Source organism: Varanus komodoensis, unplaced genomic scaffold (genome assembly GCF_004798865.1).
Source record: "Varanus komodoensis strain SLA01 unplaced genomic scaffold, ASM479886v1 scaffold5, whole genome shotgun sequence".
Lineage (NCBI taxonomy): Eukaryota > Metazoa > Chordata > Lepidosauria > Squamata > Varanidae > Varanus > Varanus komodoensis.
The window spans coordinates 611,428-629,474 of NW_025336087.1; the positions used below are offsets into that span (position 1 = coordinate 611,428).

Genomic DNA, 18,047 nt, shown 5'->3' on the forward strand with positions numbered 1-18,047 from the left:
ATTTTCCCAGTCTTGGGTGACAGTCTTGTCAAATCCCCGATTGATCTCTGGAATACAGAGATGATGCAGGCAGTTGGTATGATTGCTCCTGAGCACCTCTCTGTAGTGGAGCTTCTTTGGCCCCGTGGTACACCCGAGAGCTGAGCGCAATGAAGCAACACAGGAGATCACCTGACTGCACATGGAGAAAAACTGCTAGTAGATACAGTCACATCCTGATATGTGCCTATAGTCAGGCATATCCAGGAGCAGTGAGGGTGGCAAAGAAACACCTCCCTGTTTCTATTCAGTTTTCTCTTTGCAACTCAGTGGAGCTCTTTAGAATTGTCCAGTGCTAGCACCAGGGGCATTCTAGACCCCTCTGCAGCCCACTGCAATATATTTGCTAGGCATTTCCACGGGAAAAATCTAATTTGCTGGGACTCAGACTCCAATATTGTAAGAGTTGAACTGGTCAAAGTATTCAGAGCACAGACTGCTCAGGTTTTAATGGATGACTTAACTCCATTAAGTCAACTCAAGGATGAGTTGACATCAACAACATCAACTCAAGGATGTTGACAAGGTGCTTGGGGTAGTTTCATGGTACTACATCCATACTGGATCCTGGCCCTTCTCAGCTTATAAAAACCAACAGGGAAGCAACAGCTGGCTGCACCAGGGAGGTGATCACATCTTATTGTGAAGGGGAATGCTGAGTGAAGCAGGTGGTCTTGGGGGCACTCCTGAAGAAACCCTCTCTGAATGCCAATGTTTTAAATAAGTTTAGACCCATGGCAAATGTTCCTTTTCTGGACAAGGCCTTTAAGTGAGTGGTCAACCATCTTCAGGCACTCTTGGATGGGACTGATTATTTGAATCCACTTCAGTTGGGGTTACGGGCAGATTTTGGCATGGAGAAACTTTGTTTGCCCTGTATGATGGCTTATGTTAAGAGAGAAAGAGAGAGAGAGAGAGAGAGATGAGGGGAGGGGGGAAGTGATTCTGATGATACTTCTGAATCTGTTGGTGGCATTTGATGCCATCAGGCATGATATTCTCGTAGGATGGCTCTTTCAGTTGAGAGTAGGGGATACTGTGCTGCAGTATTTATGTTCCTATTTGAATGGATGGGTCAGGAAGGTGGAGCTTGGAAGCTAATCGAACTCTACTGTTCTATGATTGTACTGCTCGGTCCCATGGCCTTTCTAGTATGTCATGCCTCAAAGGTTGGTCAACATCTACATGAACACACCAAATGAGAGCATCTGAAGATCTGGAGTGCATTGCCATCAGTATGCTGATAACATACATCTCCTTTTCATCTTCATCGGGAGACTGGACTGGATTAGGGATAACAAACTGAAGTCAATCCAGATAAGATTGAGATTGGGTGGTTTGTCTTACTAGTGGAGGATGTTCAACCTTTTCTGGGTGGGGTTGCACTCCCCTTGGAGGAGAGCATGTTCCTAGTTTGGTGGCCCTCTTTGAGCCATCTTGTCACATGAGGTTCAGGTTCTTCAGTTTCACAAAGAGTACTTTCTGTCAGCTGTGGCTGTTGCCTCAGCTATGTCCTTATCTATTCAGGGATAGCCTAGTTTCACTAATCTGCACTCTGCTGATCTCTAAGAGAGACTACTGAAATGAACTCTGTGCAGCACTACGCTTGAATGCTGTTCAGAAGATGCAGCTTGTGCAGAATGCAGCAACCAGATTAATGACTGGGAGCAGAAAGTCCAAACATACAGCACTATTTCTTCCCCACTTTCCCCATTGGCTCTTGTATCCTTATAATCTGTATCCTTTGAGCCCAACTCAAAGCACTGGTTTTACCCTATAGCTCCTTACATGGATTGGAATTGCAGTACTTAATGGAGCAACTCTAGTGTCCTGCCACAATCTGCCTGGACATTATGCTCAATATCCAGACACTTTGCTCAAGATCTGAGGTCACTGTTGAGGGAAGGTTGGTTGGTGGCAACAAGGAAGAGGGCCCTCCACTTGTGTATCATCCACCATTATGGGATAAATTCCCCACTGAGGTCCTCTTTGTATCAACTCTGCTGTCGCTTCTGCACCAGCTTAAGATTACCCTCTGTGGCAAGGCATTTAATAATTCAGGTGTTTGGACACGTCAAGTTGTATCGACTTGTCTTAGTTATTTAAGCTGTTTAAATTATGTTTTAAATTGTGGTGAGATTTGATTGTTGTTGCTTTTTATTTGTATCTTATATTTGATTGATATTTTGGGAGTTGCTGTGAACTTCCCAGAGAGCTTTGGCTGTTGGGTGGTACAGAAATAACATTACTAGTAACAGTGATAATAAGAAGAGGCTTAGCCCTTGTCACATTTCTGTATTCTTTGGATGATGCTTGGAAATAGATCGAATGGGGCAGTGTCAGCTTGCAAGCAACACTAACGCTGTCAGGCTGAAGCATCTTCTCCTATTCTGCTGAGAGTTCTGCCAAGCCGAGGTCTATACCTCACACTGGGTGGGGGCATCTGGAGACCCACAGTGCATTGCCATCAGTACTGCTTCCAGGATCATGGAAGCTTATAAGGTAGCAAAAGTCCTCATGATCGGCACCCAAGCAACACTGACTTCAATGTGCCCATTCCAGAATCTCTCAAGGGAGTCAACGACTTCAGCACGTGCAGCACCAGTGTCTCTCCTGCCTGAAGACTGGTGGTTTCTTCTTGTACTTTGTTATGAATGGAATTCCTTTCAGTGTTACTCTTCCATCTGGCTGTATAACAGCTTCATCCTTGAGAGACTTAGCCCATACCAAATTAATACTGTTCTTTCAATGCAAACTGCTTTGATTTTGCTAACATTGCCAGCTTCAGTATATTGAGGATGGTGATCCCATCTCCTTGCAATTTCAACAAGGAAGACGATAACTTGATAATTATTTCTTATTTTGTACAGAAAGAGAGCCCACAAACCAGACTTTTTACCTGTGTTGACTGAAGCTCCATCTGTGACCAAGGAACTTACATGCAAGAGAATCGTGGTAACAGAATAGTAAGGAAGGGGACAGAGGGCCATTGGGTTCCATCCCCTGTTCAGTGCAGGACTCTATGTTAAACCATCCATCCCAAATGGCTGTTCAGTTGCATCTTGAATGTCTCCAGTGTGGGAGAGCCCACAACCTCCCTAGGTAATTGCTTCCATTGTCGTACTGCTCCAACAGACAGTATCTTTTTCCTAATATCTAGCCAGAATCTCACTTTCTGTAACTTGAGCACTTCATTCATACCTTCCACTTGTGGGATGATTGAAAAGAGTTCCTGTCTTTCCTCTTCATGATAATCTTTCAAGCACTTGAATAATGCTATCATATCTCCCTTCAGTCTTCTCTTCTTGTGGTTAATCATGCCCAGTTCTTTCTATCTTTCTTCAAAGGACTTTGCTTCCAGTCCCTGAATCATCCTTGTTGCCCTCCTCTAGACCCTTTCCAGTTGGTGTGTACTTTTCTGAAATTGTGTCCCAGATCTGGACCTTCCTGATGCCATCTTCAACTGTATTTGTTCTGGGCCATGGCACAACCCCAGCTTCTATTTTTACATTTGCTGTTAAAGAAATGTTGTCCATTTTTGTTCAATCCATAGTGCCATCACTCTTCTGGAACAGCTTTAATTTATCTTCAGTCAATAGCTTGGTGAGACTGTCTCTGCCACTTTCTGCAATGCACTGCAGAAATTATTTGTGGGCGTTTGAAGCCAAATACCAAAAATCCATCTCAGTGCTATGTACAATTCTGCACTGTTATAGGAAAAAAGCAGGTTCCAATTAGCAATTACTTTTGTAGGGGATGAGATGAGTAATTTACAATTACTCTTGTAGGAGAGTGAGTTTCTTTGCATCTCCATAAGTGTGAAGAAGAAGCAATGCAATTTTCCTCATTTTTAATCACCCTTGGATATTGCTCTTCCGATAGAGGAAAGCTAGGTAGTTTTTCACAAATGTCAAGGTGGACAGCTGGGACATTTTAATGTTTTCACTGTTCTTTCAGATTCCTCTAAATTACTCACTCCTGTGAAAACACCCATTTTTTTCCCCAATGGGGCAGATTTGAGTACTCCTTGAAAGCAAGCATACTATGCCAGAACACTTGACTTAGATGCAGCACTAAGATGCAGATCTTTCACAGTTTTCTCCTGAAGGTTGGTGGCATCAGGGGCATGTGACGTTATTGCTGGTATAGCAGGAGGTGTTTGATTGGTATCAGCAAACGCCAGAGGTTTCTCAGAAGGTAGATGAAAGCTTAGCTGCGATTGATGTGAGGTGTGCAAGCGTGAGATGTGCTGTGTAGGCAGGGGTAACAGTGCTTGGTTTGCAGAGAGCTTCATTTTGCACCAGCAGCCCTGCACTGGCTTTTCACATTTTTATTTTTGCCATTCTAATCCAACTGAATTACCAGAACAAATGTTTAGGTTGGAAAGGTATACAGGGATTATACTGACTGAGCATATTAGTTAAAAGAAAAACATATTCGTTTTCTCCTCTTCTGTCTAATGGTATCCCTGCTGATGCAAATCTTGTGCTCCCACCCTTGGCATCCTTCCTTAATAGCAAAATATTTCTAAAAAGTTCTCCACAAATTCCTGTTGGATTTTTCCCCAAAAATGTTTTATTGATGGGAAGTTTAGGACAAGTAAAAGGAAACATTTCTTCACACAGTGTGTAGTTAAACTATGGAATTTGCTTCCATGGGAAATAAGCAGGGTGGTAACATGAAGGAGGGCCTTTTCTGCAGTGGCACCCTGACTTTGGAATGAGCTCCCTAGACAGGGTCACCTGGTGCCTTCCTTACAGTCTTTTAGGCGCCAGGTGAAAACCTTTTTTATTTCAGTGGCATTTAACGGTTAACTTGTTTTAAGTAGCATTTTAACTGTGGGTGTGTTATTACTGTGGCCCATCTTATATTGTTCTAATGTTTTTATTGGTATTTGTTGTTTCGTATTTTTATCTTTATTTTACTCTATCTTGCATTTTATCTTGTTTTTTGTTGTTGTTTTGTAACCCACCAGAGAACCTTATGGATAATGGGGCAGATTAGATATTTAGGAAGGAAGGAAGGAAGGAAGGAAGGAAGGAAGGAAGGAAGGAAGGAAGGAAGGAAGGGGAGATGACCACCAATCTGACTGGCTTTAAAAGGGGATGTATGAGGGAGGAGGCTCTCTGTGGCTGCCGGCCTTGCTGGCTCCATACAACCTCCTTCGCCAGAGCTGGCATGCATGCGTGGACCGGTTGCTGGGGGCTTGGGCCAGTGGAGGTCTTGCACTCATCCTGCTCGGGGGATCCTGTGGATGGTTAGTTTGCCACCATGTTTATGGAGTGCTGGACTGGATGGACCTTTGGCTTTTCTTATGTTCTTATCTTTTTGCGACTTGATCTTGCTATAAAACCAACTGCTTCCAAGCCCTTATAAAAGATTTGCTAGTTAAGTGTAGTTTTGAACTGTAGTTGTATGAGGAGCCTCTAGTCTGTGACAGCTGTAGAACTTATTATCCCTAGTAATGCCATACAGAATCTTCATACAGAATATTTTGCAGGAAAACAACCCATCTTGTTAAAGAAGGAATTCTAACTGCCCAATTATAATCAGAGGAGCAGCTTCTCAGCCTGCCAGTGAAGCATTTTGTTGGTTGGGAGTCCCTATCTCACCCACTCTGCAAAACATTCTCATTGTCCTCTCTCTTATTTCCATATCTTTCCTTTCTTTCTTCTTCCCTTCCATCATTCTTGCTCTTAACCACTCTAATTGTTCTTAGTTGCACTTCACTCTTATAAATTAAATTAAACATTAAATTATTTTTCCATTAGAAACATTTTTAGAGGTGCTCACACATTGGGGATGGGGCAGGGGATTGCACCAGCTCCTTGTCCAGTTGAAAAAAATACTTAGAATAAACTCTCATCTATGCAAGGAGGTCCTTTGCGTTCAATTATTTGCATGCAAAGCAGGGTTTGTGCATTGGTTTTAAGCACAGCAGAATACGAGCTAATGAGGAGAATTCTTTCATCACTGGCACATACCCATTTGCCATTGGTTAGCAAGCTGGCCTCTGCTGTCAGCTGTGAGAGAGGAATAGCTGTGAGGCCCGAGTCCTTTTGCAGCTGTGGAGGTTTGTGGAGGGATTCGATTCCTTCCAGCTGGCAGCCAGCAATGCCTTCTTTCCAGTGGGCGAGGGAAGGCCTTCAAAGCCAGCCTCGTTTGTGTGGAAATCTCCCTGCATTTCATTTTGCAAAGACAGAACTGACACACTTAAAAACAAAACAAAACTTTTTTTTTTCTGTTACATGAAAAAAGTCTTGCCATGAGGTAGTTTGAGAGGAATGCATAAATATCTGCAAGGGCAGCACAAAAGCCTTTGAGTGGAAAACAGTGCAAAATGGAATCATTTTAACCCTTTCATCACTTATATGCATGTCATATAACAGTAGGCGTGGAAGCTCATAAAATGGAGAGACGTCTTTCTTTATAGTATCCCTTTTGTGTCCATTCCCTGTCCACAATTCTGGTTATACCCACACTGTCCCCATTCCTATGCATGTTTGGGCTGTGCACGGCACACAAATCCATCATTCATCCCTGACAACAGCCAGCAGCCCATGAAAGATGCATTGGAGGGCCAGGGAAACCTTTCTGCAGCTGAGTAACCACAGCCCCATCAATGCCTTTAAAGTCTCATTGATTTCAGTGGGAGAGATTCAAACACATTTTTAGCATTCCCATGGAAATCAGGGGGAATGCAAAATGCTTAAATTTGGCTGGATTGTATCCTAGAATTTCTGATCTTTGAAATGATGCTAAAGCAGGGATATGGAACCTCAGGAGTCTCTGCTAAACACAACCCCCAGGGCTCCCCAAATGGTGACCCCTTTCCCCCGACAACTCATATTTTGGAGGTTTCCCAGCATTTGCACAGATTTTTCCCATTCTAAATTGTTAAAACTCCATTGCTACAACTTAGTTATTGGCAGTAAGAACTCTAGGCTGGTATTTTTTTTTTTTTTGTACATTGACCCTTCCTGCTTTGCCTTTGGCCCTGCATTGAGCCCACATATACCACCGGAATGTCATCCCCAAGAACTTCTCTGCAGTGCATTCCACTGGGCTGAAAGAGGAGCTACACTGCCAGGCTAGAGGCTAAGGACAGAACTTCAGGACCCAAGCAGAGAGATCCCACCATCCCAGGCGAAGGGGAGTGGCAACCTAGCCACTGTGGCAGCCAGAATTCTGCTGGAGTGGGCTGACCCTCCTTACCTTCCGGTTTGTTTCCTCTAGAGCTTTCCTTCCCATTGGCTATAAAGGGAGGGAGGAAGTACACCAGCTTCTTTTTGGCTTGTTTGGAGATGGGAAGGAGACGGCTTTGGATCCTGTGGATCCACGGCCTCTCCGAAATCCCCTCCCACTTGTACATCCCATACAGAGAACCAGCACCAGGTCACCAAAGGGGCCACCGCACAGCACAACCCCCAACCCCAGATCTCTCTCTCTCTTTATTCACGAGGTAGCTGCCTCCAAGAGTGGAATAAACCGTGTCTTACTGTCTGCAATATACAGTAAAATTTACAGGGCAATAACATTTGTTATAATCTGCTTTTATAAATGTTTGGTTTAGCCAAGGAAATGCGATTCACTTCTTATGAGTGTTTACTATAGTGTGTTTGATATAATGTCTCTTTTCACATTTGCAGAATCTAGAAATATGGATCTTCATCTGTTCCTGTTTGTATTGGCACTGCTTGCTGCAAGCGATTCTTTTCCCACAAGCAAGGGTGAGTGTTACAAGGAAATGCTTTTGAGACACAGATGCTAAGCTCTGTCCAGTGCTTGTACAGCGAAGTAGTTGGCCTCTACAGAGGTAGTTGGCCTCTGTAGCTACCTCTGTGAGCTACAGAATTCTTCCTGATTCCAGCCATATCTTTAATGTTTGGCTAATCACACATAATGGTGGGGATGGTTTTATTTATTTGTATAAGTACACTTGGCTCTGGTTCTGACTGGGACTTTTTAAATGGAGGCTTTTTAAATTTGTTTAACCCTTCCCCCTCCCAGGGCAGAACATTTAACCTTGTCCTTTGCAGAGTGCCATGGTTCTGACCTGAACTGTGGCTATGCATGTTTACAGAAAGCTACTATCCTGCATCGTGGGATGCCTGTACAACCATAGGTTAACAATGTATAGTATAATTTACACATAAGTAGACTTATTATCTAGTGTTGCTAGGACATTGTCATATTCAGGGTATGCCTGCCTTCTGTAGTTTTCTTTCTATAAGCTAAAACATACCTGGGTTCAAAATGCCCAAAAATTGTGTAAGAAAAGGCCTGTGGAGTGCCTTTGTAACCCCAAACACATCATAAGGCCAATAAACTGAAGGGCCAATAAACTGAAGCTCAATCCAGATAGACAGAGGTCTTGTTGGTAGGTGAATCAAGTTTCCGGGTAAGTGACTTGGGCTCTGCCCTGGACGTGGTTGCACTCTCTCTAAAGGACAGGGTCCACAGCTCAGGAGTGCTCCTCCACCTGGAGCTGTCCCTGGAAGCCCAGGTGATGGCAGTGGCGAGGAGCGCTTTCCTTCAGCTTTGGCTGATCCATCAGCTGTGTCCTTCCCTGGAGGAGAACTGCCTAGCAACAGTGACACACTCACTGGTTAGTTCCTGACTGGATTACTGTAATGTGCATGATGTGGGGCTGACCCTGAAGACAGTCCGGATACTCCAGATGGTTCAAAATAGAGCTGCCAGTCTGCTGTCAGGGCCTGGGCATTATTCTCACGTAACTCCAGTCCTCCATCAGCTCCAATGGCTTCCCGTTGAAGTCTGGGCTCAGTTCAAGGTGCTAGTTATTACCTAAAAAGCCCGAAACGGCTCGGGACCAGGATACCTAAAGGAACGCCTTTTCCCTATATGCCCTCCCACCTCCTAAGATCGGCAGCAGAGGCCCTCCTCTGTGAGACAGAGACAGAGTACTTGGAGGAGAGCTTTCTCTGCGGTGGCGCCCTGACTATGGAATGCACTCCCTAGAGAGGTCAGCCTGGCACCGTCATTATATGCTTTTTGGCGCCAGGTCAAGACCTTTTTATTTGACCAACATTTTAACATATAGTGATTTTAATTGTGTTAGATTTATTTAAGTTTTTAAATGGATTATTTTTATGCTCAGTATGGAACAGTTAATTTATGTTATTTAGGATTGAAATATTGTTGTAAGCCTTCCAGAGACAACAGTAATGGACGGCCTACAAATTTTCTAAATAAATAAAATAAAATAAATAAGAAGGTTAACTACTAGTCACCTTCATTTCTCTTGAAAACTAAGAACTGATGCTAAAACCTCCTGCAAAGGAAACCCTAAAATCCATGGAGGGAAAGCATGCTTATGCTGATTTGAAGTTTAGAGGCCAAACTATTGTTATCCTTATTGCAAGTCACTTGGTCAAGTATTGGCATGCAGACTTTATTGTTACTCATTACTGCAGAAAAGATTAAGTCTTAAAAGTACTAACTGGAATTTGAAATCGATTCTGCCACTGATTCAAACCTCTTGGGGGAAACAATTCAGTTAAACAAAGGCCTTTCATGTGCAGCATTTGCCCACCCTGAGGTAGTTTTTTCTGGGGTGATACAATCACCCCAGAATGCAAGCATTGCTAGTTTCAACTTAATGGTAGATGAAGACAAAACCGTTGTGCATAACGATACTGTTTGCAATTACACAAATGCTTAGTGTGACTCCATGTTTCCTTCAAAGCTGTAGTTTGGAGCCATCTGCAGTAAGGGACACGGTCTTTCCAACTACGGCTCCAGGTTTGTTCAGTGACCTTCCGGCGTTAGGATTGTGGTACCTCCCAGTTGGTCTTATGCACCTGGTTAAAAACTACTTGTTCAAAAAAGTTTTTGAATATGACGACCTGCTGCTTATTTTGTTGTCCTTTGTTTGGCTTGTCTGCTTTGAGAGACAGATAGGACAAGCTCTTTGGATGTGGAAAACAATGAAAAATTATCATCAATGGAAAAATATTGCCCACGGCTGATGTAGCTGAACACACAGCAACTCAGTATTATATACTTTTCCTCTTATAAAAGGAGGCATTGGAAAATTCTTTTGAGAGTTTATTTTTGGAGTCTTTGTAACCATAAGGGTTACATTTTCTCTGGCACTGAGCCATTTGTTTGGATTTGATTTAATATTATTTGGTGTTCAGTCATTGCTTGTTTTGTTCCGGTTTTGGTTGCTAATTTGGCCACTTTGTTCTGGTTTTATTATGTTACTTTGTTTTATTTCAGGCATCTGAAGCCTACTAGCAAGGCTGGTGGGCAGAGAAAAGAGAGAAAAAAGATATCAACACTTCCAGTAGCACATTATTAAATTATGAATAGAGTCTGTATTTCAAGCATTTTCTAACAAAGGGAGCAAACAAGCAAACAAGCAGGAGGCCTGTAACAAGCAAATGATTAAATGTAGGCCTCTTTGTTAGACATGACATGCGACATGTACATGTTTCTAAAAACAGAAAATAAAAACTAGTGCTTGGATGGCACAGTACAGGGAAGTAATACATTCCTGTTTCCACAGACTTTCTGGTCTTTTAGTTTCCATTGTTTCAAACTTGATAGAGAACGATCCTATGGTCCCTAAATATTATCTGGGGGAGTATAGAGTAATTTGGTGATTGATATACCATATATATCAGCATATAGGGCGATTCATGTATAAGGTGAAGTCAATCTCTGGGGCTGTTTTTCTGGTGTTTGTTATATGTCAGGCTTATAAGAAGATCCCCAGTTTTTGCTTTGCAATTTTTGGTTTCAAGGGTCAACTTAGATGCTGATTTATACTGTACATGGTGCTGGAGTCCAATCTCCAGCACCTCTTGCTCTTCTTGCAGCTGGCATGGAAAGGATCTCACTGGCAGTCTCTCCAAGGTTGAGAACTTGACCTTGGGAAGAGGGTGTGGAGGTGCTGGGGAGGGGGGAGGCATGACATCATCTGCAGCCCCCTCCCTCCTCCCTCCAAAGGGCTTTAGCAAGATCAGGAGGAGTGGGAAGAAGGAAAATTGCTCTCATGGTCCCTCCTGCTCTGCATTGGAGGGTTCCTCCAAGTTCAGGGCTTACAATAATCAAGGGCACAATTGGCCGGTGATGGATCTGCCAGGTTTTATCTGGCTGTCACTTTTATTTTATAAAATATGCTTATGTTTTAAAGTTGAATGTTGCATTTTATCATGTTGCATTTCACAGTTTTCATGCTTGTGAACTGTCCAGAGATGTTTGGCTATTGAATGCATTATAGGAATGTGAGAATTGCATAGGGATAGGCTTTAAATCCCTCTCGTAGCTTTCCAAAACTGTGCTATGAGGGTAATGTGGGACCCCGTGGGATGAAACCAACTGTTGAAGCTCTTATTTTTGCTATTTGAAGCACAGTGAGCCAGTGTGGTGTACTGATCAGAGTGCAAGCCTGGAGCTATTTTCAAGTTTTAGCTCCCCCACTGCCACCATGAAGCCAATTGGGTGATTTTTGGAACAGTGACTGCCTCTCAGCAGGACTCATGTATGCTGCTGTGGTCTCCTTATAAACAAGTATGATGAATAAATGCCAAATAAATTTTGGAGTAGAGTGTCACAGAAGGCTTAGGCATCCCTCCCTGAATCTGCTGCATTCTTTGGAAAGAGTTAGAAAAAATTACACGGCAGATTAACTTACTATATTAGAATAGATTTTGCTCTGTTTCATTTGTGTTCTTTTATATTGCAATTGTAAACTGTTTTATAAATGGAAACTTACTTGAATATAATAGAATTGAGGAAATAGTGGCTGTTGAAAATTAATAGTTAATTCCCTCCTTGCAGTTATGCGTAGATGCCTGCAAACTTTGCATAATATTTTATACATGTGATGCAGTAGGTTCTTGTCCATGAAAGCTTATGCCATAATAAATCCATCAGTCTTTGCCGTGCCCCAAGACCCTTTATTATTACTACTAAGGACCGATGTCCGAAAATAGCAACTGCCACCATTTGATGGAGCACAATGTTTGCATCTGATACTGAGTTGTGTTACATATTCATACAAACAAAGTGTTAGAATCTGATTATTTACTGAAGCAAACTGGCTTTAATTGCCAAGCAGAGATGTGAATGTGGCAGTCCTTAATTTTCTTGCAAACAGCCTAGTTATATTCTTTTCCAAAAGAGAAGAGAAACTGGAGGTAGACAACATTTTCTGAAAGCTGCAGTCTTCTAGCAGCCATTAAAAACCGCAGCTGCATTAACAGTAGCAAAGATTCCCAAAAGCTGCTTGTCTCAGGCAAATCCCTGTGAAGGCTAAGAACTGCCTTTGTATGTGTGTGCTTTGAGGAACTTTTTAGGCAAGGACCATTTAAGCCATATTAGGAGTACTGCTAATCCCTTCCTAAAAACGGGAGCAATGTCAGCATAGCTGAAATGTCCCAAGCTAGACAGGCTGCAAATGTAGCCCTTTAGGTGCAGCATGCTGGAACAGACTGCTGAACTTCTTTTCCAGCTTCCACATCTAAGAGGCCTCTCCGTGAACTTGGCAGTCAAGAGCTGCTTCAGCTGCTTGGTGAATGCAACCATTCATTAACAAGAAAAGCGTGTAAGGAAAATAGCATGTTGCCTTATGAATTAGACAGCCCCAAGTACTCTTGTGCATGGTAGGACCTACTAAATTCCATTCTATTTCGTTTTTAGGAAATTAAGTCATTTTTCAAGTCCTCTCAGAATTAAGAGGTTTCCAAACTACAACCCATTCTGAGAAAAACAATTTTGTCTGTTTCTTTACCTGATCGTTTTAGCCTCTAGCTCTCCTCAAGTGTCTTGAACGTGATTTGAATTAATATGCCAGAGATTCATCAACTATTGTTGTAGCAGGGCTTTTACAAAGTGCTGCAGTCAGAGTAGCAAAAGCGATCCTAACCCACTGGGGATCCTACAAAGAACACTCTCACTCTGGGCCGTCAGTCCTGGGAAGGACTAACATGCAAGGTCCAACTGAGTCAGATTTTAAACTCCAGTTCCCAGATATTCTTTATTCCAGAATGCTCCTTCTTTTGTATGAAGTTGCAGAACTGCTGTCAGCCCAATGAGCAAATTCTCTTCCGAAGAAATGCATGGTAGATGCTGTCCAGTAGTGGGAGGAACAGAAGGCAAAAGAGGACTGCACAAGTCTAGAATACCAGCATATTTCAGCTTAACGCCATTGCTACCAGTACCAGTAACCTATAGGAAAGGATCTCAAGTAGCAATGTATGAGAAATCCACTTTGCAGATGGAAATCCATAGGATTTCCTTGGCTCAGCCCCAGGCTGCAGCCCACTTTCTTTCCATCCAGAAGGAAGTCCAAGTGAGTTTGCACACGCACTACCCATGTGCCTGCCCTGCAAGCAGAATCCTGTTCTGCACACCTGACTTGGCACGCTTTGCACTTTGCACAAAGAATTATAGTTGAACCTCGACTTTTGCGGGTTTAACTTTGGCATTATTTGTGAGTTTGCCACCCAGAATTATATGGGGTTTTTTTGTTTAGTCTTGTGGCCTGCTGCCTGCTTCCCAAGACAGCCATGCAGGAATCCTCCCCTTCCTGGCCATTGTCACGGCTGGCCCAGATTGGGCGCCAGTCTCAGGGCCGGACGTGTGGCTGCATGCAAGGCTCATGACGCAATGCATGGAACAGGTCACGCTCTGGCATGTCAGGTGTGATTCCAAGCGAGGCGTTATTCCGATCATGAAAGAAGTAACTGTAACTCAGCTCCCAAAGTGAGAAAAGGGTATGTAAAGAAAATAATTTTAATGACATTTCGGGTGCACTTAATGCTATGTGTTAAAAAAAAGGGGGGGGAAGTATTTGAACTTTACAAGAGTCATTGCAATTTTGGAAGGGGGAAGTTCTTGCAAGAAATTTTGAATGAGTTCTCAGCATATATCCAATGGTCCTGGTGATGGGGTGCAAAGTGTTTTTTATGAATTATTTTAAGTGCATGTTTAATGTTGCATTATTTCATTTTAATTGTAAGTTTTTCTTTTAATTGTATTTTATATTGTAAAATTAATATAGGTCATCTACTGCCAAAAAAAAGGTAATGCAGCTACCACTACACATATGGTCAACAGTATTAAGAGTTAAGATGGGGGAGGGCTAGAAATATTCACATTTAGTGGGGGTCCCACATCCCTAATCCCCACAAATGTGGAGGGCCAACTTTATGTACAGGTAGTCCCTGTGTTATGAATGTTCCAGTTATGAACAAAAAGTATTTATCTAAAACCTATTCATTTTTTAAAATTACTGTGCAGAATCATCATTACCAGAGGCAAGGAGAGAGAGACAGAGAGGATAAGAGAGAGAAAGTGAAAAGGGAGAAAGGGAGGGCCTCCAAAGTATCACCATGGAGAGAGAGGAAGCAAGGGGGGCTTCCAGAGCATGCCTGCTTGCCCTGCCCATCCAGAGGGAATTCTCTCTGGCGTTTCCTTGATGCAAAGAGGAGGCACTGGTGAATTTGGGTAATGGGGGTGGGGGTGGGGTAGAGATATTTGTGGTTTTTCCACTTTAACAGGAATCCTGCACCCCTAAACCTGTCAAATGTGGAGGGCCAACTATAAGTCTTATATACAAATTAGACTTAAAGACAAATTTCCAGCACTAGAGACATTCAAAAGAAACTGGACAGCCATCTGAGTGGGATGATGAGAACTGGTGTCCTGCAACAGCAGGAATTGGACCCAATGGCCTTCTTGGTCTCTTCCAGCTCTACAATGCTATGATTCTGTTGTCTCAGGAACATAAATTGTTTGCAACCTGGGGACTGCCCATGCTTTGTCCAGAGGAGCTGCTAGCATGAACCTGGTCAGAGCCGAGCATGGGAAGAGAGTGCAGGACAGCCAGTTTCCAGCGAGATCTCAGCTTTTTAGGATGTGTTGCCCATCCAAAAAATTGCCCAAAAGCCAGGAAACCAGCAAACAATCACTACCAAAGGGAAAGGGCATAGAGGCATATGAATGAGGAATGCCAGTCTGTGGCCTCAGCAGGACTGTATTTGGTTCCCAGGTATGAGGTTGTATGAGGTTCCCTGGACTACATCTGCCATCACCCTACCAGCATCCTCATGACTGGGGATGATGGGGCTTGTAGTCCAGTGCATCTATAGGGCAGCAGGTTGCAGGAAACTGTCCTGTTAATAGGAGCTGCAGCTTCCAGGAAACTAACATACAGTTTAAAAATAATTTCCTGCCACAGTTGTCTATATTTTGTCTTTGTCAGGATTGCATCAGTTTATCCAGTCTGTAGAATCACTCCTCCCCCATTGGGTGGGCAGGCAAATGGCAAGAGAACAGGCATTTGGGAGAGCCCCAAGCTCATGAAACAATATACAAGTGCATTTTCCAAACATGCCCTCCTTCCAGTGGAAGGGGCTGCACACATCCTTCTTTGTTTTGATAACGGAATAAACTTTGATCCACTCAAAACCTCTGTTCTGCTGTTGTGTTAGTAAGAATTACTCATGTAGGAAGGGACACAGATGTTGTGTTTCTCAAGAGCACACAGCTGAGGAAAGAAAAGCACCCTTCGGAGAAGAAACCCTTAAAAAATATTCCAGTGCTATAATCCTTCATGATCTACTGCCTTCGGTATAGGGTAGATGTCTCGCCATTCTGCGAACGTGTAGGTTTGTTGCAGTAGCAACTGGACTGTTAGATGAAGTCATCATACAGCTGCACAATATGCCCTAGGGCAGGCCACCTGGCATCTCCAGGTAGGTAGGGCAAGGAAAGCCCTGCCCAGAACCCCAGGGAGCTGCTGCCGTGCTTGAAGATGATGCCAATACAGGTGCACCCACGGTCTGACTGATGCATCCACGGTCCCATGTTTCAAAACACCGACTGGCTGCAGACAGGCCAGTACTTCTCTTTCCCTGCCTCCTCCTCTTCTGTTCTTGATTCTGGGTCTGTTTTAGACTTGATAGAGAGGGCTCGCTTAGAATGCCTCTGTTCATGCTGGGGGCTCAGCGGAAGAGTCAACCTGTAGGATCCCTGATTCTCCAGAAGGAAGGCACTGAAACTCTTTCACTGGATGCCCAAAGCCCATGTTGAAATTCTCAGGAACTGCATTCCAGCAGAGGTGGAGGCAAAAGGGGAGGAACCAGGAGCAACAGGGTGGGGGCAAAACACCTGGACTTCTTCGTTTCAATCTCTTACTGCTAAGACCTAGCTAGGGTATTTCAAACTTTTCAAAAGGGGAAAGTACACAAAAGCCAGGAAATTACTAAAAGATGAATGGCTGGGGGAAAGGGAGTAGGCTAGAGGAAGTATATTGGTGGAACTCCCTTACCCACCCACCCCAATTCTGGTTTGTCAGCCCTGAACTGGTACCAGCTTGCTGTCATGAAGGTCAAGCCAGTTTCCAAGGTGGACCACAATTCAATCATTTTTAATGCTAAGGAAATTGGTGTAAATCATGCAATTAAATTGAAAGTCAAAAACTACGTAGTGCGTTTTGCACAAATCACTTTATGTAATCTTTGACTTCAATTTGCACAAATCATGCTATGTACTTTTTGTAGGGATTGGGCCCACTTCTCCCAAAATAAAGCATTCCAAAGTGGACACATTAAGACTCTGAATATTAATTGTTGTGTTTGTGATTATGTTTATATCCCACCATTTTTCCTTTCAAGAAATCTAGGTGGGTTACATAATTCTGCTCCTCATGCTCTCAGTGTCCTCGTCACAACAATAACCCTGTGTGATAAGCTGGGCTGAGAGTCTGTGGCTGGTGCAAATGTACCCATGGCTAGAAGGGGACGAGAACTCAGATCACCTGAATTCCAGTCCTGCACTGTTAACCACTGCACCACACTGGCTTCATACCAATATAAACCGGAAGAACAAGCAAGGTTGGGATGCTTGGATGAATTGCTAAGGCCAATGATCTGCAGGTTAAGCTGGTGGCTGGTGAGAACCAAACTACCGCTGGTTCAGGGAAGACACTGTGGAACGGGGGTGGAGTCAAAGGGGAGGTATCGCTTAGTCAGCCCAGTAGTTCCATACCAGATCAAGCAAACAGGTCAATTTAATAATGCCTGTGGTGCTGGAGACAACTGTTGAGCACCCGATAGTCTGCAAAAATCACAAAGAAATCCTAGACCGAGCCTCACCAAAAGTATCACTTGGAGCCAAGATCACCAAGCAAAGACTGCCATGCTTGGTCATGTCCTGAGAGCTGACTCACTCGAAAAGTCAGTCATGCTGGGAGTGATCAGTGGGAAAAGGAGAAGGGGCCGTCCCAGCACCCGCTGGGTGGACACCATAAAGAAAGACACCGGGATGGACATGGTGGTCTTGAAGGAAGCAGTGCGAGGCAGAGAGGCATGGACAGCAGTGGTCCATGGAGTGGCCAAGGGCCGGACACAACTGAATGGTTGACAATGACGATGATGACGATGGTGTTCCCACATAGACTGGACCACAAGCAGTACAAGCCTCCTTGAGGATGGAGCCAACTCCATTTGGTGGGAAAAGGAGGAGGAGAATTCAGTTTAGAATCATCCATCTAGAATGAGCAGCACAAACTATATAATTTAGATTGCGTCTTGCTTCTTGTTAATGATCTTTTTATTACTCGCTCTGTATCACAAAGCTGGTCCCGGCAGGCCATTTAACATATAAAATACTGTACTACTTTTCCTGATCTGCTGCAAGGAAAAAATAGGGAAAGGGTGTGGGAGAGAGACCATCTCATTGCAGCTTCCAGTTTGTGTAAATTGTTTGTACACATTTGCACAAATTTCTTTAGCATTTTTCAAAAACTGCACAAATTGCAGTGTATTTTAGAGACAGAAATCTGTGCCTCTCCCCCTCCCCCTCAGCCCACTTCAGATCTTCGGATCAGAAGGAGGCAGGAAATCCTTTGAGCTCAAATGAGCCAGATTTCCCAGGCTTGGCACATCTGTAGCCCATCACAACTTCTGCTGAAAATGCCTGATGCAGTGGTAGTCTCAGTGTCTTTTCAAGCATTTTATGGTGTTCTTTTA

At 43.5% G+C, this 18,047-nt stretch overlaps 1 protein-coding gene across 5 annotated transcripts in view; it reads left to right on the top strand.

Moving 5' to 3' along the window:
* The window catches only part of GHR (growth hormone receptor), a 165,113-nt gene that overhangs the window by 59,844 nt on the left and 87,222 nt on the right, over positions 1-18,047 (top strand). For all 5 annotated transcript variants that reach the window (XM_044446471.1, XM_044446468.1, XM_044446470.1 and 2 more), the window contains exon 2: positions 7,689-7,769. In XM_044446471.1, the coding sequence (XP_044302406.1) occupies positions 7,700-7,769 (70 nt within the window). In that variant the 5' untranslated portion in view covers positions 7,689-7,699. The remainder of the gene's footprint in view (positions 1-7,688; positions 7,770-18,047) is intronic.